Here is a 23,690-nt window from a genome sequence, read left to right on the forward strand (position 1 = left end):
CATGTCTCTTGGCAGTTGGAGTGAATCCAAGACGAACTGATCCCTTAAATACTATAGAGACATGTGTTTCTTTTGTTTCATATAAACCTGCCATCCTCTAGACAAAGCCTGTTATTTTAGACTGCTTTACAATAAACAAAACGCAAGACGTTGGATGGTTTGTAGCCCCACCAACTTGAACGGAATTCAATTCATCAAGACCCACCCAAGCTTGAATCCCGACATCACCACTTTTAACCTTTTCTTTATCAGCATCTCCATCCGCTGATTGCGCTCCAGGTTCGAGCTGGACAATATAATGGAATGACTACGGCATCTCGCGTCTTTCATCACGCCCCTCGGCCTATTTCCTCCTCCGAGTTTAAAGATGCCGTCGACGCAGTATGTCGTCCCCGGTTTCCAACCGCTCGCTTTGCTAGGCCACAGCGGATAAGTAGGTTATCTGATGTCCTCTCATGTCTTTGCTATACTAACATAACGTCTTCAGTGCTGGCTATTAGTGGTGGTGTAGACTCAATGGCTCTTGCCTTCCTCATGTCCAAGCTTGTTCGTACATACAGAGGCTCCAAAGTTGCAGACAACCCCGTTCAAGGTGCTACGGCTATTGTCATTGATCATAAACTTCGTGACGGAAGTGATCAAGAAGCGTTAGAAGTCGTCAAAGAACTGCGCAAGCTCGATATAAAAGCAAATGTTGCGCCCCTGGCCTGGAAGGACGAAAAGAGTGCCGGCCTCGATCCTCGTACACTTCCCAACGTTGAAGGTCTCGCGCGCACCTACCGATATCGCACACTCGGTCGTATCTGCGCTTACTTTGGTACCGACAGTCTTTTCTTTGCCCACCATCGAGACGACCAATACGAGACGGTACTTATGCGACTACTCGGCGGGCATGGGTACCGAGGTCTTCAGGGTATAAGGGAGGCCAATTCGATACCCGAATGTTACGACTTGCACGGTGTCTACAAGAGTGGTCTTCTTGACGATCAGCTCAAAGCAAATCCAGCACTCAGCTTTCGACCTCCTTCACGCGAGATGAAACGACTGAAGAGGGCTTTCCGCCGCGAGTTAGCCCTCGAAACATCTTCTCTCGCGGCAGATTTCCCAGACCTGGTCGATTCATACCCACGGTCGCCCGAGACCGAAGAGACATCCGGCCATGTCCCTTACCTTAAACCTTTGGAAGTTGAAGATGGTGGCGTCATGATATATCGCCCTCTTCTCGAATTCGACAAGGATAGGCTTATCGCTACGTGCGAAACGAACGGGATCTCTTGGGTAGAAGATGCGACGAATAAGGATCCCACATTGACGACACGGAATGCTATCAGGTATCTGGTTCGAAACCATGAGCTGCCCAAGGCTTTACAGAAGCCTGCTATTCTATCTTTGGCTGGGAGATGCAAGCAGAGAACTAAGCAAGAGGAAGCTGAGGCAAAACGGTACCTCGTTAGGGAAGCCGTCGTTAAAGACTTCGACCCAAATGCAGGGACCTTGCTGACTCAGTTTCCAACACCTCGCCCATCTAATAGACGACGGAAGGGGCGTTCATCTGATAAGGAGATGAGACTGCGCAAGGAGCACCAAAGAATCATCATGAGCATCGCAGTTCGGAAGCTGATTGATTTTGTCACTCCTGAATATCATTTACCACCTCTTGCAAATCTTGAAAACGTTGTCAACAAGCTCGTTCCCGGTATGGCGCCCAAAAGCAACTCGACCCCAAAAGCTTTCACCACAGCTGGTGTGTACTTTGATCCTATTGTAAAGGGAGGTTCCATCAAATGGCTTCTCTCTAGAACGCCCTACACCTCGACTCAGGCTCTTCCTTCCGCGAAACTTTACTGGCCAAGAACGAAACTCTCTTCTGTTCCTGACTTCAACAGCGGAGAACCGCTTGATAGCATCTCTACATTTCGACATAATGGATGGATAAAATCCAAGATGTTCGACGGCCGTTTCTGGGTGCGCCTTGGACCTAATAGGCGACCTATGTGGCAGGTTTCCCCTTACCGCGCGGAACACGCAAAAGCGTTCCGAAATGCATTGTCACCAATTGGGAAAGCCCGGTTTGAAAAGTTGCTCAAGCATTACGCACCTGGAAAGATTCGTTATGCATTACCTGCTATCTACATTGTTGAAAAACAACAAGACCCATACTCAACACATATGACCACACAGTTGACATTAGTCGCACTCCCCACGCTGGGAATACACGTACCTGGTCTTGAGCGATGGGTCAAATATGATGTGAGATACAAGAAAGTTGATGTCACACTGTTAGGACATCAGCCTCGGAGGGAGAAGGAGAGGAATCTGGTCAAGTATCGGCCGCTGTTCGGGCCGGCGCATAAGAGGAGGCTACGTCTGATGGGCAAGTTTGGACCACAGTGATGGTTCTATGCTGTACAATATGCTACGCTGTAACAACGATGATAGAGAGATATTTGCAACTTATACCCCTCAATTAATTCCAATCTACGCTCGTTATGATGGGAAGCTTTCTAAGGACATGAGATATAACTTATGGATGTTGACGGTATTTCAGAGTAGATCCCTTGGAAAATATATTAACTCGAATTGTCATTTCTGCGTTTATTTCATTAACATCCCGCTCGTTGCGGTAGTATGTGTAGTCCATTCAACGAACGATGTGGTATCCCGATCCTTAACGAATGATGCTTTCCAAAAATACAAACTCCATAACTCCTCATAATCACTTCATATCCTCGCTCTTTCTCAATATTATTTCTCCCCAATTACAACAAACTGGTCACCAGACACGGTATTAACCTCGAGGGAAGAGTAACCCTTATCACCTTTGCGTCCTCTAATAATGTTCATAAACGTTCCTCCCTCATGCGTAATCTTCAGATCCTTGCCCTTAAAGTCTTGCGAACCCGAGATGGACTGCGCAAACAGGATACCCTCCCAGGATTGGGGATAAACAAGCTTGATGTTTCCGCTGACCGACTTGTGCTTTGACTGTAGGACCCCAAGGGAGGACTTTCTGGCTTTAGCTTCAGTCTCGTCGTTTTCTGTTAGAACGATGTATGGATCACGGCCGCTCTTTGGGTCATATGGCTCCAATGGAGGGATTGTACCTCCGATGGTAGCAAGGCTTGTCCACAAAGGCTCGAGAAGATTGACATCAGTATCTCCGCTCTTTGTGTCAGTCTCGAGATACGGGTTGTCTTGACCGGTAGCCATCTGTAAGCTTGAATCCAGCACAGGCCAGATATTAAGCTTCAGATCACCAGATTGTGATTTGAAAGATGCAGATGAGCTAGCAGCCACATCAGCCGTGATATCTCCTGATGCAGTGATGATGTCGACTCTGTAGTCGCGCGGTGGAAACTCGCGATCTGGGCGAGGGGCCTTTCGAGCACCCATGATAGGCTCATCGATCTTGATAGTTCCAGAAGCGGAGCGCACTTGAAGCGTGGCAGATCGAACGGCCTGCGGGTTGATGGGCTTGGGGCTGACGCCGGTGGTAATGTCACCAGAGGCGGTTACGATATCGAGAAGATCGTACAATGGATACCATCCTCTCACGTCACCGCTGGCTGTATGAATATGGATTTTGCGTGAAGAAAGAGTGTATGGATCGGCAGCTTTGTCAGTGTTGGTGGCATCGATAGTAGGGGCGTTGATGTCACCACTGGCACTTCGAATACTGACACTGTCCAAAGCTCCAAGGACAAGACCCTGGTCGATAATTATATCAAACTGCAAGGTATTGATAGTAAGAGTGTTGATAACTGATCCGTGAGGCACCCAGAGAGTAGCTCGGACTTGGATACAAGGAGTCGTGTCAGTTTCATTCCAGGCAATCCTTCGCGGCACCACCAACTCGACGACTTGCGTCGTCTCATTGATCCACACATCGATACCGAGACCGTCAGTATTTGAAAGGACCTCTGCCTCTATTTTAGCAGGCGATGATTTATCCGTAGGACGAAGAATTAGCTCGCCCGAGATGTGGGTGTGCCATCCTTCACGGCCTCTGCTGTCCTTGACGGTTTGGATAATGGTAAGATCGCGTGATGGCTGGATGTCTAGCTCTTTAAAGACCTTTCCGAGGCGATGAGCCTCCTTGGGGCATGATTTGGAAGAATGCCAGGTGAACTTATCTCTGGCTGGGAATTTATCTGGCTGTATCAGATGTCAGTGAACAGTCTCCAGGAGGCATGCAAAAGTGATATAGAAGATTGGGGGTACGTACACCGTGGCTCGACTGCATGGTGAAGCTACTGAAAATCATAAAGACGACAGAAAAGATCAATAACGAAGCAAGGAATGTCTTGAGTCTTCTTCGCACGTTGAGTCTTGCGATGAAATCTTTGAAATTCTCCCAACGTGAAGGTGGTTGAGTTGGGTTGGGTGACGGATCGCTCATAGACTCTGGCGGATGAGAGTGAACAACAAGAGGCTGAGTCTCTTCAGGTCGGCCCATTGTCGCTGTAGAAGTGAATGTTTGGTAATTGTTGGCAGTGTTTGGTGAAGTAGGCGAAGGTGAATAAGCAGGTGGTGCATCAACAGAGTGATCAAACGTCGAGATTCTTTGTGAATAAGACTGAGGCTGAGGCTGAGGCTGAGGAGTTGCAGCTATTGGATTCTCAGCAGCACTTTCCTGCCTTTCGTGTAACGAGGCAGTGCTTCCACCATGTTCTTGTCTCTCAGAAGAACCTCCGGTATTTAACAATCCCCTCTCCCTCTCAGCTTCTTGAGCTTTGGCATCTCGACTCAACTGCGTGGGATCCTCGACGAGCACGTTTGGGACGTGAGGAGAGCGAGATGACGACGACTCAGACGACGCGTGGAAGTAACCGTCGGTTGGTGAGAGTGCATCAGGTTCGTCGTCAGAATCGGCGGAATAGAGGTTGTCAGAATAAGGAGCGGGCATTTTTTTTGTTTCGCTTCGTCGTATAGTTTGCGAATCTAGTCTGACCTGACCTGGCCTGGGGGTACGTGTAAGACGTATGAGTCAAAGAGGTACAAACGTATGTGTACGCGGCAATGTATTCACAAATAGATAGAATATGGGTTTGCACTTCGCATCACCAAAATAAAACTGCAAGTTGACCCTTTTTTTTGTTTGTTTCTACAAAAGACACGAGAGAGAGAAGAAAGGTTGAAAGTTGAGTTGCGGCACGGAGAGACGGAAAAAGAGGGGAATAAGCATGCTCTGCTTCTATAGTCTGTTCTGGACCAAAAGATTTGCTCGGTTACGTTGCCTCAAGGACTTGATTCTGAGCATAAACGACGTTGATCGATCACGCTATGGCCGTTTTGGGGGTTTATCACTGAGATGTGCAGGTGAAGCGGAGTAATACAGCAAAATGTCCGATTTATCTGCCCATGAATGAATGCATGTTTCTATCTGTGAGCTACAGCATTATCCAATGTATGCTCTCTTTAATACATCATGTCTTCTCTCAGGATCATGATATTACTATCAACCAAGACTTTCATCTCATCTCAAGGTCCAATTTTAAGAAACAATGCTTTCCTCTCTTCTCTTCTTATCTATGCCCGTGCAAGTCATCCTTCGTCCATAAAGGGAGCAAAGATCCTCTATCGCCTTACAAAAGTTCCCCCTCCAAACCCCGCAACCCTTCTCTCCAATCCCTGTCAACTGCCCTTCCTGTGCAAGCTTGATCTTGCAGCTTTCTACTGCTGCGTAAGCTCCAGCATAAAAAGGATGCAGCTTCTTCTGTGGCACGCAATGCGGCTGACGACAACTGTGTCTCAAACTGCATAGAAACAAGAAAGAAATGACGTTTTATGTGATGCGCGGGAATAGACGTGATAGGGCTGATTGATAGCGACAGTTCCTTGGCTGGGATATCCTGGTATGTCAGACAAACCTAGGCAAAATCTACGGTTGATGGCGAGCCTCTCAGTTGTCATAATCGCCAGTTCTCTTGAGCTTGTCTTTTAAGAGAGCTTCTCATATCATAAGAACGGGGTCGCCAGAAAACCACGCCTTCTTTGTATCAAAGTCCATGGACGAATGAACTGACACTATCAAACCACTGCGTCGGTATCGGACCCATATATCCGGCTCCGAACCCCGCGTGGGAAACACTTTCAGTTGAGTCATGTCCGGTGTCGTCAGAACCTCTTTTCTTAATGAAACTAATGTATTCTTCATGAGACCACTTCGCCTCTTCTATCTTCATCTTTGAACAAATACATGTTCAACCAATTCTAGCCATCGCTCTTCCACCTTGAAAAATGAGAAACATGTAGTTTAATGCAGCGTGATGCTATTCGAAACACCACTCTGCCCATTGGCAATGGCTGTCAACCGCTTTCATCTGATATATCAATCCTTTCAACGCCATAAGATTCCCCTCCGTCGTAACGCAATGCCATCCAATCGCTAAGACCCCCGCTTTCCTGAATGTTGATGTGAAATTTGCGTGTATGTATGTATAAAGTAGTAAATGTTGTTTGTGAGAACTGGGAAGGGTTCCTCCGTCTCGTGTCTTTTGTCCCTTTCTTTCGTCTGATCGCTAGCTGGGACGACTAGTTCAATCCAAGGATTCTCTTGGAGTTCTCGTACACCACCCAGGTGATACTCAAGGCGGGTGCGACCTTGAGGAGGTTAGGTGTCAGACCCTTGTATAAGCCTCGGTAACCCTCTCGCTGGATCGTCTTTTTCGTCACGTCCCAAATACCAGTGTATGTCGCCGGGTGCATGGCTGTGCCCTGGGTCTGAAGTCGTGTTCGTACCACGTTCAGGGGATAAACCACGCTAGCTCCAAAGGCTCCTGATGAAGCACCTATAATTCCTGTAGCAATGTTTCCCAACTTGACGTCGTCTTCGTGCACGTTGTCTATTCGAGCATAGTAAGACTTGTACGAATTTTTTAGTAGTTCAAAGGTGCCCATGTCGATGGCGCTGTAGGGAAACATTCCAATAAGTCCCATGGTTAGACCTCGGTAGCACGCACGCAGACCACCATCTGCGTACATCTTGACAGCGGTTTGACGAACAAGGGCTGCACCTGTAAGGCCGTCCTTGACGGTCTCACATTGTAAGCGGAACTTGAGGGTATCTAGGGGATAAACAGAAGCTCTGCTAGCGGTTAGTTTCGAGCCTCATCAGCGTTGGATCAAACATACTGTGCAATCATGCCAGCAAGACCTCCCGAGGCAAATTTTGACCACGAGCTGAGCTTCTTTGGATCTCCGTGTCCCTCGAAATTGGCGAGAGCTCGTTTGGCAGCTTCATATGAACCAAATTTTATGGCTGTTTCGGGCATAATCTTTACGACATTGAGACCGTTTCCTGGTACCGTTAATATCAGCAAATGTCACAGGCCAGGGTCGCGTTGCACAAGTCTTACCTGCAAAGAGACTTCGAGCACCCCCTGACCGAACAAGATCTCGAAACGCATCGGTAAATGGTTTTGCTGCATTCTGTAGAGCGGCGATAGGACGACCTTGCATAAGCGCCGCACCCGCTGTCTCGGCTCGACTAGTCGTATTCACAAGCAGATAAACCTTCAACCGATCGAGAGGCGCAGTAGCCGTACGCGACACTCCCCCGGCGATGGCACCTGCTAGAAAGTAGCCTGGATCAGGTACAAAGTGTGTTAGTCTAAACTTCTTGTGCACTGTTGTTGAAGCTCCAGTGGTGTGTTCATGGGTGCCATCGTCCAGGTCTTGTGAAAGCGATTCGACTTCCTGCGATATCTCGGTAGCTGGGTCATCGTAGTCGGGATATGAAACCGCGGCGGCGGTAGCCATGTTCTCGGTGTTGTTTTGGGACTCATTCGAATTTGAGGTACTAGGTTTGCTGACGGAAGTCGATGTCCGGTCGGGAAGGGGCTTTGGGTATTCGAAAGGAAATGCGACTCTAAGAAGAGAGCCGAAAAGGGTTATGAAAAGAGAGCGAAAGCCGTCCGTACCTAAGCCCTCTAATGTTTCCTCACTAACAAGCGTGTCTCCCTCTGGGGTTACGCTGACCACCGAATAGTAAAAGTCAAGGACTGCGTGGAGCTGAGAATCGTGATCGTGTGGGGGCATAAATAGGAGAAAGTTTCTAATAGTTCATGATCAGCTGCAAGTCCCTGATCCATTGAGAGTGTTTGGAATGGTGTCCCAATGATAGGAGACGGTCGCAAATGTATCGCCGAGTGGTTGAGTATGGGCTTGGCACATGACGTTATGAGAGTTATCCCCCGCCAAAATGACTGAGGGTCAGTCATGAGCAACGAGCATCTGACGGAATGCGACTGACGCCCAGTGGAGTCATAAAGTAAAAAGAAAACAAGCATTTGAACAAAGTTTGAAATAAAAGACTGACCGCCATTCATCAAATGTGACATAACCGTCGTTGTTGATATCCATATCGTCAAAGAACTCACTGAGGCGGCGGTTCGATAATGTGAGTCCAGCGCTCTTAAAAGCTGTTTGAAGCTCAAGCTTGTCCAGCTTCCCATTTCCGTCCTTGTCAATTGATCTGAAGAGGGCAAAGAGCTGGCGCTCTGCATTCTCGACGAATTTCCGGAACTCTAAATGGCGTAAGAAAAAGCGAAAAGTAAGCTTTCAAGATCGCAGTCGCAGGAACCGAGGCAATATCGGAAGGTCGGAGAACGCTCGACAGTCACAGTAGACAGGTTGCGTACCGTTATATTGGATCTTTCCATCGCCATTTCTATCCACCTCTTCCATGATTCGTTTTAGCATGTCGTCGGCGTTCTTCATGGCTGCAGTTTCTCATCAGCATCTCTGTCCAGCATGAGCCAGCAAGGACCCTTCGCTTACGGTGATCAATCCTCCGAAGCCCCTTCTTCAGACCCTTGAGGTCAAGCTCTCCTGTATGATCAGGCTCGAGGCTCGACCAAAGCTCTTCGACTCGAGCATCGCGAGAGTTTTGTGGCTCTCTAAGCCCATCCTCAACTCCCTCGACTATACTGGTCACGCTCATGACGATGGCTATGGATGCGCTGGTGGCATGTCTCGATCCGGCAAGAGTTCAGGTTTGGTAGGCGCAGCGGGCGCAAAAAGCCCTGCGCTGCAGGGAAGCGTCGTCTTTATAGGGTTGTAAAATAAGGGTTATCGAGCTGCTGCGAAATCGAAGGGAGTGCTATCGGGCTACCGGAAGGACATTGCTGAACAGGGCATCTGAGGTCAGGAAGAAAAAGCTGGTGTTGAAATGCCAATTGGCGAGCGAGCTGTGACGTTGGTAGCTGGGAGGGAACCCCAAACTGGGTTAATCTTTTGCTACTCTTGCCTTGGGGTACCAGAAACACTAGTCGTTGAAAGTGTACTAGCCGAAATTAACAAGTCATTTTATGCTATTTCGATCCCTATTTTAGATTGTTTATTTTTGTAGGCTAAAGCTCCGAGGTCAACTTTTCTGTTACCTGTTAGTCTTGCTAGAAAAATACACCAGAATTCCATGCCAGTGGAGCTAAGCCCCGGCTTTCAGAAGCCGCCCTGGGCGCTGTCGGGCACTGCTGGAGCTGCTCTGACGATCAATCAGAGGCACTGTATTATGCTTAGTGCCCCGGAAGGACCCGCTGAGCTATTCTCTTGCTGTCTCTAGCTGCCAGCATCCTCGCTCTGTCTCGGCATAAAACCAAAGGGTTCCTCATGTTTGAATCAATTTCTTCTAGAAGAATGCAAATATTCACATGGTCTGAAACTAGACATGTAGTTTAGTCCTAGTGTATTGAGGGTCTATCAAAATTTTCTTCTCAAGCAAAGAATATTTGTGCCAAGCTTGTCTCATTACTGGTTGGGGTCAGTGGTTGACAGGTTCAAACAGACAATGTACCAACCTCGTAACAGAATTAGAGTGTCAGTGTTGCGGAGGACAGCCGGCCAACCGAGTGGCACTTAGTAGTTTAATTTATTCAGGTGTTGCCAGCTCTGAGACTTACAAGGAAGACATATCCATGGTCCAAATTAGAGCCTCGATACCTTGTACTCAACATCAATACTCACTCCTACAGCTCTAGCAGACAAAAACAGTTATATAAATATAATCTCTAAGCTCAAAGGTCCAAACTCCATGAAACGCCCTACGCGTGTATCCTATCCTGTGTATGTTCGCCCCATAAGTACTTCATATCTCGTATCTCGTATCGCTAATACCGATATTACTTATCGAGCCCTCGCGCCTTAACAAATCTATTAATTTGTTCTCGGGTGAGCTTGTCGTTGTAATGCTCATAACATTCGTAAAAGGAGATGATCTCCTGCGTAGCATCCACCATCGATGCAATATCCACGTTGCTGTCAACCAACCACTTGGCAAACTTCTGCACTCTGGACACTCGAGCTTGCTGCTGCCTCTCCTTGGGCTCCGCGGTTGCAGCCTCTGTAGTTCCTCCTCCTGGCGTCTGCTGGCCTTGCGCACGCATCAGCGCCTGTTGAGCTGCTGCGAGTCCTGCTGCTGCCGCTGCCCCTGAAGCGTTTTGCCCATGCCCAGAATTATTGGGTCTGAGAACCAGCGCCAGAAGCATGGCTACCATTGCAATGACATGAGGAGGGTATAGCAGCGGAAGGTCTGTCATGAAGTGATCGTTAATCACCGACCGAGCAAGCTGCACCTCATCCTCTTGCAATCCAAGTTCGCTTCGCAGTGCAATGACCGTTCGGTATGGTTGGTATACGATAAGTTGCGATCGCATTTCACTTATCATCATGAACTCGCACTCTCCCAGCTTGGACGTGTCGATGGCGACGAGATCTCCCCACATCTGTCGCGCCTCTGTAACGATAAGTCGTATATGCTGAGGTGACTCTTCTATCTTGCATGCAAGGTATATCGCGGTCGCTATCACGAGGTACGGGTTCGTGCGGCGGATCTCGACTTTCGAGTAGAATCGTTTCATGTAGACTTGCGCCGTGGCCATTGATTGTTGTCGAATCGTCAGTCGCTTTGCCAACCTTATCAGCTCTATTGTTCAAGTCAGCCATGCCGAATGCTCCGAGAGGATAAACAGGGTCACGCACGCTGGTTAAAGTATATGTTTAAATGGCGTTGCTGCGGGAGGGGAAACATGCGCACGAGCTCTGCATTGTCTTCCTCGAGCTTCTGCCGCATTGTCGCGAGCTGTTCCTTGGTGAAGGTCCAGAAGCGACATTGTGTTGACTGCCAATAACTGGCGGACATGGCTCCGGATAGATGTACCGCTCAAACAAGTTCCCTGTGCCTGGGAGTTGAATTTGTAGGAGTAACGCTTGCGACGGACAGCCTGAGGCTGTTGAAGGTTTGTTGGCTAAAGTATGGAAATTGGAGAGAGGAGTTGACAAGGCTGATGGCGCCACATGAAGGGTCTTGTGGCTGATTGGCGATAGACGAGGCCAGGTTATTAGCTGTGGCGACAATAACATGAACGTTCAGTATCTTTAAGTTATCTTGTGAATGCAATTAAACGTTATCTTTAAATATAATGACTGGTTCTAATTAGAAATAATAAGTTCCGTCGTTCATCTCGAAAGTCGTGGTATTCGTCAAAGACATTCGCGTCATAAACTTGCGTACAGGAGGATTTAATAAACCACAAAACAAAACAAAAGAATCGTCTATTGTCTTCCAGGACGCCGTTGGGTATCAAGCCTGATCCAAAAGCACATCACCCCCTGCTATTTTCTCAAAGATTGCTGTCACCTCAGACTCCGTTAATGTCGTGCTCCCGCTCAAATCGTACATTTGAATTCCCTTGTCAGAAGGTCTAAAGAGAAGTGCGCCGTTAGAATCCTCCTCAACGATTTCTATGAAACCAAGTTTTGATCCCAAAGATCCCATATATCCGGGAACAAGCGCACAAAAGAATGCGGTCAAGTCGGGCATCGGATATGATTTGTCGGAGTATTGGCCGTCTAATGAGACGCTGTTTATGACGATCTTGAGAGGATCTTCGCGGCAGTTAAAGCCTAGAATTCGCTTCTCTAAACAATGACCTCCGGCATTCTTTAGACCTAGTGCTGAGTATTTTATACTTTGTGCTGTGTGTGAAGGCACGACGGTAAACTTTGAGAATTCTGTTGATCGATTAAGCACTGTTTTGGCAGCTTCCCGGTTGAGGGCGATATTGAACTGATTTGCAAATAGATTTGCCGACATATCACAAGAGCCCTGGCAGTTGTCAGTATATAGAATCAGTATATCGTAACTTGAGACATACCACTTGCAGATGGCATTTGATTTTACTAGCCACTCCTTTTTCAAGAAACAGTCTCAATATCCTCAACGAGGAACCCCCAAAGAAACGAACACTTGCTGCAGTTTCAATCGCATTATAGAGAGCGTTCAAGTTAAGGGGCTGTACGGATGTATTTGAATTGCCTTCCTTCTGTGCGATGCTCTTGGCGCATTTCTCGTACCAGTTTTGTAGGCTCTTCGTTCGCTCTGGAAAAGGTTCGTTCAGGATATTATCGTATGCCTCCAGCTCGTCTGCGCTCCGGTTGACAAGCTCTTCATGATGATGAAAGTTGAGATTCACAGGATTCTCGATTTCGTCTAAGCTTTCAAAGTCCACGAAAACTTCATTTGAGTCGTTGTTCGACCACTCGGCCAAACAAGAAGCAAAGTCCCAAGCAGTGAGGCGACCATGAAGTGCAGCATTGTCCTTTGAGCCGTATTTCGATTTGACAGCCATTTGAAGCTACATTGATGTTAGTAAGATTCATGATTTATTCTGAGGAAGAGGAGCTTACTAGATGACGGTCAGCTTCTTTGAGACCCTCAGTCTTATCAAGATCCTTCTGCTTGATAAGTCCACCCAGAAGCACCTTGAAAGGGTTTCCTAGTGATGAAAAGTGCTTTTGTATCAAATCTTTACATTTGGATACTTGCTCCGCCGTCATGGATAGTCCAAAACACACTTGACGAGGCTCTATAATCCAAATCACACGAGTGTTCGGCCTCTGGTATGTCGCCTTCCACAGAGCCATGGCGGCGGCGAGGTTGTCCGAGTCGATGGAGTCATTATAATAAATGACGAGATTCTCGCCCATGGTGAAAATATCTCTCTGTTTATTTCTGGTATAATTGTGTTTCCTGATAAGTGAATTGCGCTGGAGTTGTTGGGGGTGATGAGAGATTTATTATGAATCTAGGCCATTATGATTGCTTTGAGAGAAGGTAGGTAGGTACGGAGGCTGTGCAGTATTAATTGTAAGCTTGTGCCACTTAAAAAAAACTGCCCCGCGAAGCGCCTCGCCACAACCAATGAATCACAAAGTCAACCTTCTCGCCGGAGTGACAGGCTGCAGCCTTGTAAGTGACAAAGATTTATGGGTTTGGGCTTTTCACAGGCTGTTTGGGATGTGTTTCATAGCCCTCTTCCAATTCCACCCTTTTTCCACCTTTGTTCGCGTACCAAAGACAACTAACACGGAAGCAGAAATAACCGGGCTATCCCAGTCGTTCTAGTTTAAAGGGCTGGGCAGTCGATGACTCTGTCAGAAGTCTTATTGCCTCCAAAGAACAATGTCTCCAGATCAAGGAGGGCGCCCATGCTCAAGATCCACGTGGTACAACATAGCACGACATGCAATCTGGACCGAAGTCTAGAATCATGTGGCGAAGAATAAGGATACTCCTACTTCGATGGTATGATTACATGGCTATTTGAAGAGAAATGCATGTTCAGAAAGTAATGTATGAGCAGTGTTAGGCGGCCCACCTTGGTCTTATTTCGAGTGTCTCCTTGGAGTTCACAGATCCCTAAACTTGATTCTTCGTCACTGTCCACAACACCAGACAGCAAAAGAAAAAGGGTCAGGTCCCCTCTAGCTTATCAAATTCAAGTATATGTCTTTTCTCCCCGTGCATAGGTCTGTTTACTGTTCATTCAGCCCACGCTAAGGCATAGTTCCCCCAAAGAAACGGGCGTTTTCATACATCATTGTTTGAAATTCGTCGTATATCAAAGGTTCGCAACTATTATCCCACGAGTTCACTACTACTGAGTCACAACGTTAGCCTTTCTATGAGGCTGTGTTTAACTGGTGGTGTGTCCCGGCTAATTTGTCTGCTCTATGAAGAGGATTAGTCGTTCTAATCCCGCACATACACTTGGCTTCACAGGATGCAGTCTAGCAAGGTTCGTAACGGTTCTAAAACGCCCCTGATAAACTAAAGTCTCTTCAATGGCTAGGCAGATCCAATAGTGACGCTATCAAATTACAATATTCCTCAGGATGGTCGGGCCTATGACAAGTATGGGTTTACAGGCCAAGCCAGAACCACAAGGCACTCTCTTTCCTGAAATTCAATACCTGATTCATCACTCAGCCCTAGCTAGGTCTCCTGGTCAGTACTTATGATATTAGGGCTGTGTTGGGCTCTACTGGAGAGAGTGTTGTCATGGGATCGTGCATAAGTTCAGACACGTGGCAGAAGCTTCCTATGTACTGCAGTTTTCAACTTGATCTTCTACCATGGTAAGGGATTAGTTATAGCACATATTTATTATTCTTGTCAGTATATCCCGGCAAAATAAGGAGGTACATAGACTGTCCGCAACACTGGTCCATCACCTTGTGAGATGCGTACAACACGTGGGCATCTTTTTCTGTTAGTACCCTTGCAGGAAGAAAATATAGGGCCTAGCCAAGCTTAGGCTACAAAACATAAAAAGCCTAAGAGTATGCCCAATGTTGCATCAAACAACCAAGTCGTTTTTGTCCTTGAGGTGGGAAGACTCAAGTTTCATGTAATCCTTGGACTGCCATTATGAAATCGACAGTTAAACACTGGCGACTACTCTGCACCATTACCCTTTTCTCATTGAGGTTTACTTCATCGGGCTAATGAAGAAGTGGTCGTTCGTCATGCCCTTGACTTGAAACTTCATTCCAACCTCAAGATGTCCCTCAACACTTGGTGCGCAAAGCATTCCAAAGCTTGGCTTGAACTTGAGTCCAGCGTCGATTCTCCGGTACTTCATCAACTGGTTCCAAGGCTGGCGTGGGTGCTTCTCGGCCGTGAGAGGGTGAACATTGGGCACCTGGCATCGCAGGCAGCGGCACACAACGTCGAGATCAAGGCGATGTTCACCTTCTCCAATTTGCAGAGTCTTCCATCCGTCTTCGACCCACGGTACACTTCCACGAATGATAATGTTTGGTCGGAAGCGCTCAATCTCGATCTTGTCCTCTCCGGCATTAGCGAGACGTTCGTTTAACTCGTTCATGCTTGCCATGGAAGCAACCTTGTACGTGTCTCACATTAGCTGAAGTTCTAGATCTCTTGTCATCATTCAAGCTGGTGACTTACCAGCACAGGCATCATATCAGCGAATTTGGTGGCTTCGGTACGACCCAGACGCTGAGGGGTTCCATTGCCACGCAGAACTCGGGGTGTAGGACCTTTGTATACCAGACGGACATCAATGTTCAAGAAATCTGAGATAGGCTTTGTGAGCGTAGCTGGGTATTCCCAAGCGTCGGTCTTCTCGCTCCAAATCTCTGCTTTAATCAGCTCAGCATTCTTCTCGAGCCATTGAGTCGTGGGATGAGCTGGTATTTCGAATGAGTGCTCCTTGAGAGCGATAGTAAGCATATCCGTATCTGCGTCCCAAGCTGTTGTAACAAGAGTCATGTTGGAGTTTGTCCTGATGGTGATAAATTGGCGCTTTTCAGCCGTAATAAACATCCAGTTACGATCCAAGTCTAGACCTGTCCGCAGGAGCTTTGTTGATTTTACATCAAAGCCCCGGCATGACTTGATGGGGTATACTCGCAGCCGTACAATTTCATCGTTAGCTGGCAGAGGCAGTGACGGCTTAGAAGCAGATCGATTGCCGATCACACGCGACAGAACAAAGATAAGAACTATAGGCAGTATCAATGAACTGGCAACAAACAATGTTTGTGACATTGAAGAGCTTGGCAGAATATGAAACGAATCCATTTCGATGCAATGGGCGTAATTCAGTTTGTGGTGTATGAGTCAAGTTCTTACACGTAGAGAGAAAAAGCCAAGACGTAGCGATCCGTTGCGGGACCATCGGAGGATTTACGCACTTGACCCGTTCCGGAAGGTATTCAAGCCAAATTGCATAACTCTCAGGAATCAGGTCGAGCTGAGGTTTCTTCGATAAAGGACAAATCGAAATGCAGTTAAATTATATATGTCTCATTATCGATCCCCTTCGTGGCAGTTACTTCCCTTGAGGGCATGGTGCACTATGCCCTTGACGACTTGTTGATGTCGAGTATAAATCATATGTAAGACCCGCGTGTTATTCCAATACTCCGAAAGCCCATATGATACTAGATTATTCTTATACGTATTGTCCAGGTCTATATCTCCAAATACATATGGGATAAAATATTCCGAGAACATAAAACTCATAGACTGTGCCAGTACATTACTTTATCTCCCGCTACCTTGAGACCACCAATGCTCCCAACCGAGGTCTTACCATCAAAGCACTTGATACCGAGAAAAACGACAGTATAGATGTCTTAAGCTCCGTATATTTCTTGACTAGATCGTACATTGATACACAGTCAATCAAGTTTCTGTTTAACTCGGCACAAAGGCGCCCAACTTTGAGAAATCTCCTATAACCCAGACGGGTTGACTGCACAAAATGGATCCTACTTTTATGGTGTCTCCGAGACAGAGTCACAGTGACAGTCTACTGTTTAAGCCAATGGCTAAAACAAGCGAAAGAATTTAGGGCAACATGCACAACGCTCGAGTTGTTGCAGCACAAAGTATACAAAGTATCAACTACTGGCCCACAAACTCACCTAGATACGGTAGTATTTCTTTACTTCTTCGGCCATTCTTCTCACACTGAAGATGTCGCTAAACCTCCTATCTGCATTGTTATGAGCCAGCAAAATGTCCAGCCCACTGTAGTCGATGATATATACCAATCTTGGAAACAAATAAAGCACATACGACCATACCTATCAGAGAACTCGGGATCCCGTCCGCTCTCCCATAGATAAGCTGGTAAGGGGCGGATTAGTAGTTGGGTCGGTGACGACCAGCGAATCCCCGCTGTTGTATGTTTTTTGGTGATGATATCTTTTTGTGGTTGTAAGTAGGTCTAAGAAGACTCCACCTTGTACGCAAGGGACTCTTTTTGCAAAGGATTTTAATCTCGGAGATGCACAGTGAATTCCTACAAAGATTTGGAGGTCGAGATACACTATGTGAGTACTTGTCTCATCGTGATTAGTATTCTAATAGTATCCTTGGAGACCATAAACGAATCAGCGCTGAAGCATCCCGTCTGAAAGTCAATGGAACCTCTCGTCAGGTGACGTAGTAATGTCCCCCGCAAAGTGTGGCGCGCGGGGTGACTTGCATTGAAGCAAGGGGTGGCGCGGTCTGGGCTGAGTTTGTGCTCGGGCTGGGAACTGCCATTGTTCTCCGCCAGGTGAGACACTGGCAGTCCAAGGTCAGGGTCGAGATGGCGAAAGAAGCGCTCTAGCCGATAAAGAGTCTCTTTGGAGAAATGGCGGTGTGTGGTGATGTGTTATGGCACGCCGTGTGCATCACTTAATGGGCTCGTCTCATGATATAGAGAGGGGTTGAGAACTCGTGATGGTCAAAATTGAACAACTGTGAACGATTGAGATGCGTGCACCTGGTTGTTGCTTGCTGAGATCGTGAGTTGATGAAATGGCATGGGTCTTGCATGGGTATCGATGGCTGATTGCGTCAACGTGGGCAGACAGGAAGAGAGCTAAAGACATCTGACTCAAGAACAGCTTTGAGAACAGTGTTGTATCGTTGCTCGACTTTAACATTTGTGTCGACATGTCTCTCTTTCCCTGTCAATTAAATTAATCCCAGTTATTGAGTGAGGTTGGGATGATACTGTTCTCCCACTATTACGGTATGCGGGTACTTGGACGCAACAACGTCGTTTGCCACCAGGACCCTTAAGGGTATCAAACCTGTTGTACTTTGTATGTACCGTTCTGAATGGCTTGTTCCTCGTAATCTGAGTTTACATAGTATTCTCTGTCAACATTAACTTTATGTATGTTTGTTTTGTTCTTTGTTGAGAGACCTGTCCAGAATGCTGCATGGTTTGCGCTAGGAAGCCGAAACATCAAGCTTTACGCATTCGGCCGAGGGTCTCGAAATCCTTCGGGGTAGAATCTGGAGGCGTTCTCCAGGAACGGGGAGTTCAATATTATGGGATTGATCGGTTCTCTTGTCGTCTTGACGAGCGATCGGCATGGACGACCGACAAACGACAACCAAAGAGAGAAGTGCGTCAGGTTTAAACCTCCCGCTAACGCTCACTAACAGGCCTTTGCAAGAAAGTGAGGTTCACAGCCAGCCCAAAATAGGTGTAGATAGCGCAGCATCGTCCCCACAATGATGTCCTGGCAAATGACACAACCTCGAGGGTTTCTCGTGGCGTGGTCCGGTACGGTAACTTGGTGGTAAATCGAGACAGCCCGGCAGCCCTGATGGGACGCTTTGACGTTGAGACAGAGAAAAGCAAAGCAGACCTGACCAGGTTAGCAGACAGGGTAGGGCAGGCAGGACAGGGCAAGGTGGTTGCTTGTTTGATAAAGATGAGCGACGATCTGGTCTGGATGCGAACTGAACAAAGGCTGGATTGGGTTGCACCAGAGGAGGCAGTATCAAAGACTAACAAAAGAATCTTCTAAACAAGTTACAGTTCAGTACTGAATTGGTGGGTTGCACTGAGCATGCAGAGATAAGATGAGGCTGGCGGCAAAGCGGACCTCTTAGCATGATGAAACGATTGACGATATGCATATGTAACAAAACTCCCAAGTAGGTGCATTAAAACACAGAAAATCAGTACCAAGCTGCATTTTGCCGCCGTCGTCACTTGCTTATCGGTATCGTCAACACTCACCACTCAACGACGATCGCTGATAATTTATTCTGTAACATACGAAACACGATCTCACCCGTTGGACGTTGTGCACATTAAAGACACTGATCTTTTTAAATCTCTCTATTTTGATGGGCGCCCGCAAAGACGTTACAACCGCCATGCCACGACCGACAAAGAGTTGTCTCGCCAAGAAAGACTTTCGGGCAGAGCGACTTCACAGTACAGAGTGGGTGCAGTGCAGTGCACACAAAAAGGTAGTGCAACTGAATTTGGACTGGAATCGTGTGTTGGGGTTGGGGTTGGGCTGGCGTATTTTAGGTGTGTGTGGGTGATGTTACCTTTAACCTTGAAGGACAACGCCACAGTGTTTTGGTTTCATTCTAGGTTCGTCAACCTCTTTCTCTCTTCGTGATCAGGGTTGTTGATGAAGATATGGTCTGGGCTTTGACGATATGCCCTGGATCACTACCCTACAGCATGGCGATGATCAGCATCATGGCACTCACGTCACATAAGACTTCCAGAAGCCAGAGAATGATGATGATCCTTCTATCAATCAGTTTGCCTCTTGTGGCGACATTTATTTTAGCACCAAAGAACCCTGAAGGCCGCTTCGATAATGGTTCGACCACTGGCGAAACAGTGTGTTGATTGTCAACAACATCTCATTCGGCCTCTGGCCAGGGCATAAAAACAACAACAAAGGGAAGGGGATGCGATCTGCAGACTGGAGGGGCCATGACAGAATAGCACAGTGCAAAAGCTTTGTCCAGCCCAGTCCGCCACGTTTCCAACGGACCAAGGATCCATGTCCAGACCCAGGCCACCAAGGACAGCGCAAGACAGGGTCTTGAGGCTGCCCAGTCATGCCTGATACCAACCCTCCCTCATATGGCGCTGGTGGTCGGGAATGGCTTCTTTGACGGTCATGCACAGTGCTCTTCTAGACCTTAGTGCTCACTGCCTCGAAAGGTACCGTGCTGCTCAAGCCATCACCGCCTGCCTACCACCAATCCACCTGAGCCCTCGCCGCCCCCCGATGCCTTTACAGTGCAGAACTGCCCGACGCCTTGCCTTTCCGCTCGTCCCCTCCCTTCCCTTCCCGTCCCGCAATGGACGATGCGATGCGATTTTGACTGGGGGGCTACGTCGGCAGTGCGCTGCATCGAACTGCAAGCACTTGACATGACTGCACCTCAAATCGCCTAACAGACAGGCCCCATTCGGCGAGACAAGACAAGATATTCAGTACCTGATGATACCGTGCCTGGTCCACGTCAATACATACACCAGATCAGATATGTACGCCGCGATATTAATGAAAGATTGATTGCAACTGCGGGGCTCAACGTCTGTCGCAGATGAGAAACAACAGTCAATTAATTCCGCATAGACGAAGCGCGAAGGGCCAAGATAGTGGATAATAACAATCTCAGCATGTCAACAAAAGGACAGGCGCGCGCAATCCAATCAATTGACAAAATTAGCACGCTGCATCAGGGTATAGCGCCTAATCTCACGACTACGAGAGCCTTGAAGGGGACGGTTCAGAAAGGGGTTTGCCTGCGCTAGCACAGGGGAATTGCAGTGGGAGAGTGGGAGAGGCACGCGGTCGAGATGGTGCCTGAGACTGAGACTGCGACTCCAAGTGGAGGATTCTCACTGTGTGTTTTGGTATCTGTATGGGTAGCCCAGATTCCGTCACTCACCTGATGAACAATGCGCACCCCTGGACCGACATACTAACCTAGCCTGTGTCTGGTGTACAGTGCCGTACAGTAGAAAGAGACAGGCCTGAGGTCTTACGATCCAAGCATGTTTAGGACAAAGCTGAGAGCAGTCAAGTGATAAAGGTTGGAATGGGGAACCCCGAGAAAGCCGACCCGACATTTAATCTTCAATCTAGCACTGGGCTTCGTGAGTGTGAGTGCAGTAGCTCACACCCTTGTAGGATAGACGCTGAGTTTCGGATACCGCCTGGTGTGCAGACAAGCCCAGAATAGGACAGGTAGCGTGCACTCAGCCCCCTAGCAAATGCGTGTGTTGTCTAGCTTTCTGAACACGCCGGTGATACTGTGCTCAACATGAGAGACGCAGACTGTGTGCTTTTCCTAAACATCCCTACCCTGAGAGACCAGGGTTAGTTGGTAGCATGCCACCAAGATTACACTGTGGCACACGCTACTCTGCTCATATGCCAATCATAACAAGGTGGCAAAGCAAGCCTGTCCACCGTTTGCAGGTCGTGATTTGCCAGGACATGGTCCCACCCTCATCTCCTTGTTCTGCAGGCGCTTCATGTGGATTTTAGTGGAGGTCTAGTGGACCTTGGTGGACTCACAGTGTCCCCAACCAACAAGAACCAATTGCCCGCCGTCCCCGGTGTGCAGTCACTAAACTGTAGGTATCCCGCCTGTCCCCTTCCATTTCTATTTTACTTATCAAAGCCATCCGTCACCTTCCAATCTCACTCCGCCCCTCCTCTTGTACCTCGTCTCGCTTCGCTCCCACTCTATTTCCCACAATTCATCTCTTGTAACCAAAAACCTACATCAACCAACAAACTTGCTTCCTTCTACATTTCCAACTCACCACATAACCTCATCTCTCCTATCTTGTCTGCGATTTTTTCGGATTTGTCCATCACGACTATAAACGACGACTACTCAACACTTCATTTCTTGACTGTGTTTTTATCGCCTACCTGATTAATCCCGCACCAATTCCGGAATCACAACAACGCGACTTTCGCCCAAACTCACATAATGTCTGCATACTACACCTACAACGCTCACCCAGTGCACCCCGCTCCCATGTCGCACAACCACCACGCCGGCCGAAATCGCAGAGCTCCTCGTCTCTCCATGTCCCAACAAGTCCAGCGCCAGTTCCGATCTGGTCCCCGTAACATGAACTTGAAGGATCCCGAGGCTGCTGCTATCACCTCTTTCCGCACCAAGTTCGAGACCAGCCGATCTTTTGATCTTGAGGACGATATGGAGTTCTGCCCCGGTCTGTTGACTGAGAACGACGTGAGTTGTCCCGCTGCTGTCTTCCACAGCGCATCCATCTGACCTGTTGTCCGCAGTACGTGTCTATCTCCAGCGCGTCCGAGCGTTCCTCACTAGCCAGCAACTCTCCCGACTCTTCTCCCACGCAACACCCCAACACTGTTGCTCCTGGCTTCTCTCTCAACTCAACATCTCCCGCCTTCATCCCCCCCTCTTACCAGCATCAGCCAAGCATGAAGCTTCACCAGCCCTCCGCTACTCGCGGCCGCAATGCCATCCCCATCATCAACCCTGCTACTGGCATTACCATGTCAAGCCCTCCTCAGTCAGTATCGCCTGGCAGGATGCAACAGTCTCTTCGCCGATGGTAAGCCGCACGCAGTCGCTCTCCATACATGTTGTATGGGTCGACTGGCGTGTCGCACCACCGGCGATGCGCTTAGAACTGTAAACACAACCGTTCGTTCTTGGCAGCTGTTTCATCTTGGCGGGCATATTGACTGATCAAGACTTGATCTTGGCATCATCTTATCATTTGGGCTGGTTACCTCAAGAGCTTTTTGGGGAGCATTCGCTTGATGCGACTGCTCACATTGGCTACAACATCTTTCGACAACCATTACTTTTACCCTCCAAACCTATCTCACCTGTACAAACATCCCTAATCGACATGTCTTGTTCTAACCAACAAGTTAATGAGGATATTACTGGCACGGCTTGATAAAGATCGATATCATTTTCGGCTTGGTTACTTTGTTATTTTTGCAACAAATCAAATACCTAGGGTTGGGTGTCCGCCTCTCAAGATGAGGCTTCAAGACACGAACGGGCGTTTCTTTGCTTTTTAAGACGACATTGCATCGGTGTTCGGCGGCACAAGTATCGGAATATCTTGGCATCAATTGTTTTCATTTTTTTACATGGTTGGGCGCGGGTTGGCCTACCATTCATACCAAAATGTCTTCTCTCATCGCGGTCATGGGTTATGAAGTCAACAAGAGAAAAAGAACAACATAGAAGGGAGTGCTTTTTCGCAAGCGGGGTCTTTACCGGTGTTATTTGATCGGTCGCATCTTGGAAGTATCTTTGGGCGGTGATCAGGATTGAGATGAACGGTGTTTTGCGAGTATTGGGATCCCTAATCGGGATGGAATCTGGGAAATCACGGGGAGTTGGTCGAATTTCTGGTGTTGTCCTGTTGCTGCAATGAACGGGAATTGAAAAGGAAACCACCTTTGCCCCTTCGTTTTCTTTGTATCATGGGACGCCCTATATATTTGTCCTCTTTTTGTTTTCTTGCACATGGATCGGGCTTTCAGCACCAGCGCTGGCCTACCTTGTTTTTGGGACCGGAGTAGTTTATACTTTGGAGCGTTGTTTGGTTCGCCCTTGTCCAGGTTGGACGGGCTTCTTTTACAAATATTTTTTCTCGCCTTGTCTAGCATCTGGAGTGTTGGGGGCCTGGGTCACACATGTCATGATCAGATACAAAGAGGTTATTTGGAATACGGGAGGCCCTCGAGCCTGGTTTTGCACTGCAGCGGTAGACTGCATTTGCGTGGCTATTGTTAACTGGGTATTGGCGCTGTCTGGTTGTGACAACGCGGCTGCATCGCTGCGAGACGAGAATATACGAATGTTCAAATAACTTGAGTTTCAATTTGTGACATGTGTTGAGTGATGTAGTGTTTTCGTATCTTGTGTGAGGGATTTGCTATGAGATCATGACGTGCTACATGGTCACTCGATGATAGACATACGTGAACCATTCTTCAATTGACTTACAATTAGCCACCTATGTCAAAGTGAACATTTATTTACGGTATTGGTCTCTACATGGCGCAATGAATAGTCC

The 23,690-nt window shown here is 47.8% G+C and overlaps 7 protein-coding genes across 7 annotated transcripts; 2 read left to right on the forward strand and 5 right to left on the reverse strand.

The window, feature by feature from the left end:
• Window positions 1-303: 303 nt before the first annotated feature.
• FSST1_007260 (tRNA lysidine(34) synthetase) lies at window positions 304-2,394 on the forward strand (the record flags this gene model as incomplete). The annotated part of the gene is made up of 2 exons (XM_083224026.1): window positions 304-433; window positions 488-2,394. The coding sequence occupies 2 exons, from the start codon at window positions 304-306 to the stop codon at window positions 2,392-2,394; spliced, it is 2,037 nt and encodes a 678-aa protein (XP_083083221.1).
• A 351-nt stretch (window positions 2,395-2,745) lies between these two features.
• FSST1_007261 (uncharacterized protein) lies at window positions 2,746-4,906 on the reverse strand (the record flags this gene model as incomplete). Its single annotated transcript, XM_083224027.1, has 2 exons — window positions 2,746-4,155; window positions 4,226-4,906. The coding sequence occupies 2 exons, from the start codon at window positions 4,904-4,906 to the stop codon at window positions 2,746-2,748; spliced, it is 2,091 nt and encodes a 696-aa protein (XP_083083222.1).
• A 1,628-nt stretch (window positions 4,907-6,534) lies between these two features.
• Window positions 6,535-8,944, reverse strand: FSST1_007262 (mitochondrial carrier domain-containing protein; the record flags this gene model as incomplete). Its single annotated transcript, XM_083224028.1, has 6 exons — window positions 6,535-7,087; window positions 7,135-7,300; window positions 7,359-8,056; window positions 8,321-8,528; window positions 8,643-8,723; window positions 8,782-8,944. The coding sequence occupies 6 exons, from the start codon at window positions 8,942-8,944 to the stop codon at window positions 6,535-6,537; spliced, it is 1,869 nt and encodes a 622-aa protein (XP_083083223.1).
• A 1,177-nt stretch (window positions 8,945-10,121) lies between these two features.
• FSST1_007263 (uncharacterized protein) lies at window positions 10,122-11,140 on the reverse strand (the record flags this gene model as incomplete). Its single annotated transcript, XM_083224030.1, has 2 exons — window positions 10,122-10,924; window positions 10,981-11,140. 2 exons carry the CDS (start codon window positions 11,138-11,140, stop codon window positions 10,122-10,124), a joined length of 963 nt encoding a protein of 320 aa, XP_083083224.1.
• Window positions 11,141-11,581: 441 nt separating this feature from the next.
• FSST1_007264 (uncharacterized protein) lies at window positions 11,582-12,987 on the reverse strand (the record flags this gene model as incomplete). Its single annotated transcript, XM_083224031.1, has 3 exons — window positions 11,582-12,106; window positions 12,156-12,635; window positions 12,688-12,987. 3 exons carry the CDS (start codon window positions 12,985-12,987, stop codon window positions 11,582-11,584), a joined length of 1,305 nt encoding a protein of 434 aa, XP_083083225.1.
• Window positions 12,988-14,771: 1,784 nt separating this feature from the next.
• FSST1_007265 (MOSC domain-containing protein) lies at window positions 14,772-15,889 on the reverse strand (the record flags this gene model as incomplete). The annotated part of the gene is made up of 2 exons (XM_083224032.1): window positions 14,772-15,188; window positions 15,254-15,889. The coding sequence occupies 2 exons, from the start codon at window positions 15,887-15,889 to the stop codon at window positions 14,772-14,774; spliced, it is 1,053 nt and encodes a 350-aa protein (XP_083083226.1).
• A 5,700-nt stretch (window positions 15,890-21,589) lies between these two features.
• FSST1_007266 (DUF4452 domain-containing protein) lies at window positions 21,590-22,206 on the forward strand (the record flags this gene model as incomplete). The annotated part of the gene is made up of 2 exons (XM_083224033.1): window positions 21,590-21,856; window positions 21,913-22,206. 2 exons carry the CDS (start codon window positions 21,590-21,592, stop codon window positions 22,204-22,206), a joined length of 561 nt encoding a protein of 186 aa, XP_083083227.1.
• Between the last annotated feature and the right edge of the window lie 1,484 nt (window positions 22,207-23,690).

This window comes from Fusarium sambucinum, chromosome II (assembly GCF_050947815.1).
Source record: "Fusarium sambucinum isolate potato_lamoka chromosome II, whole genome shotgun sequence".
Taxonomy (NCBI): Eukaryota; Fungi; Ascomycota; class Sordariomycetes; order Hypocreales; family Nectriaceae; genus Fusarium; species Fusarium sambucinum.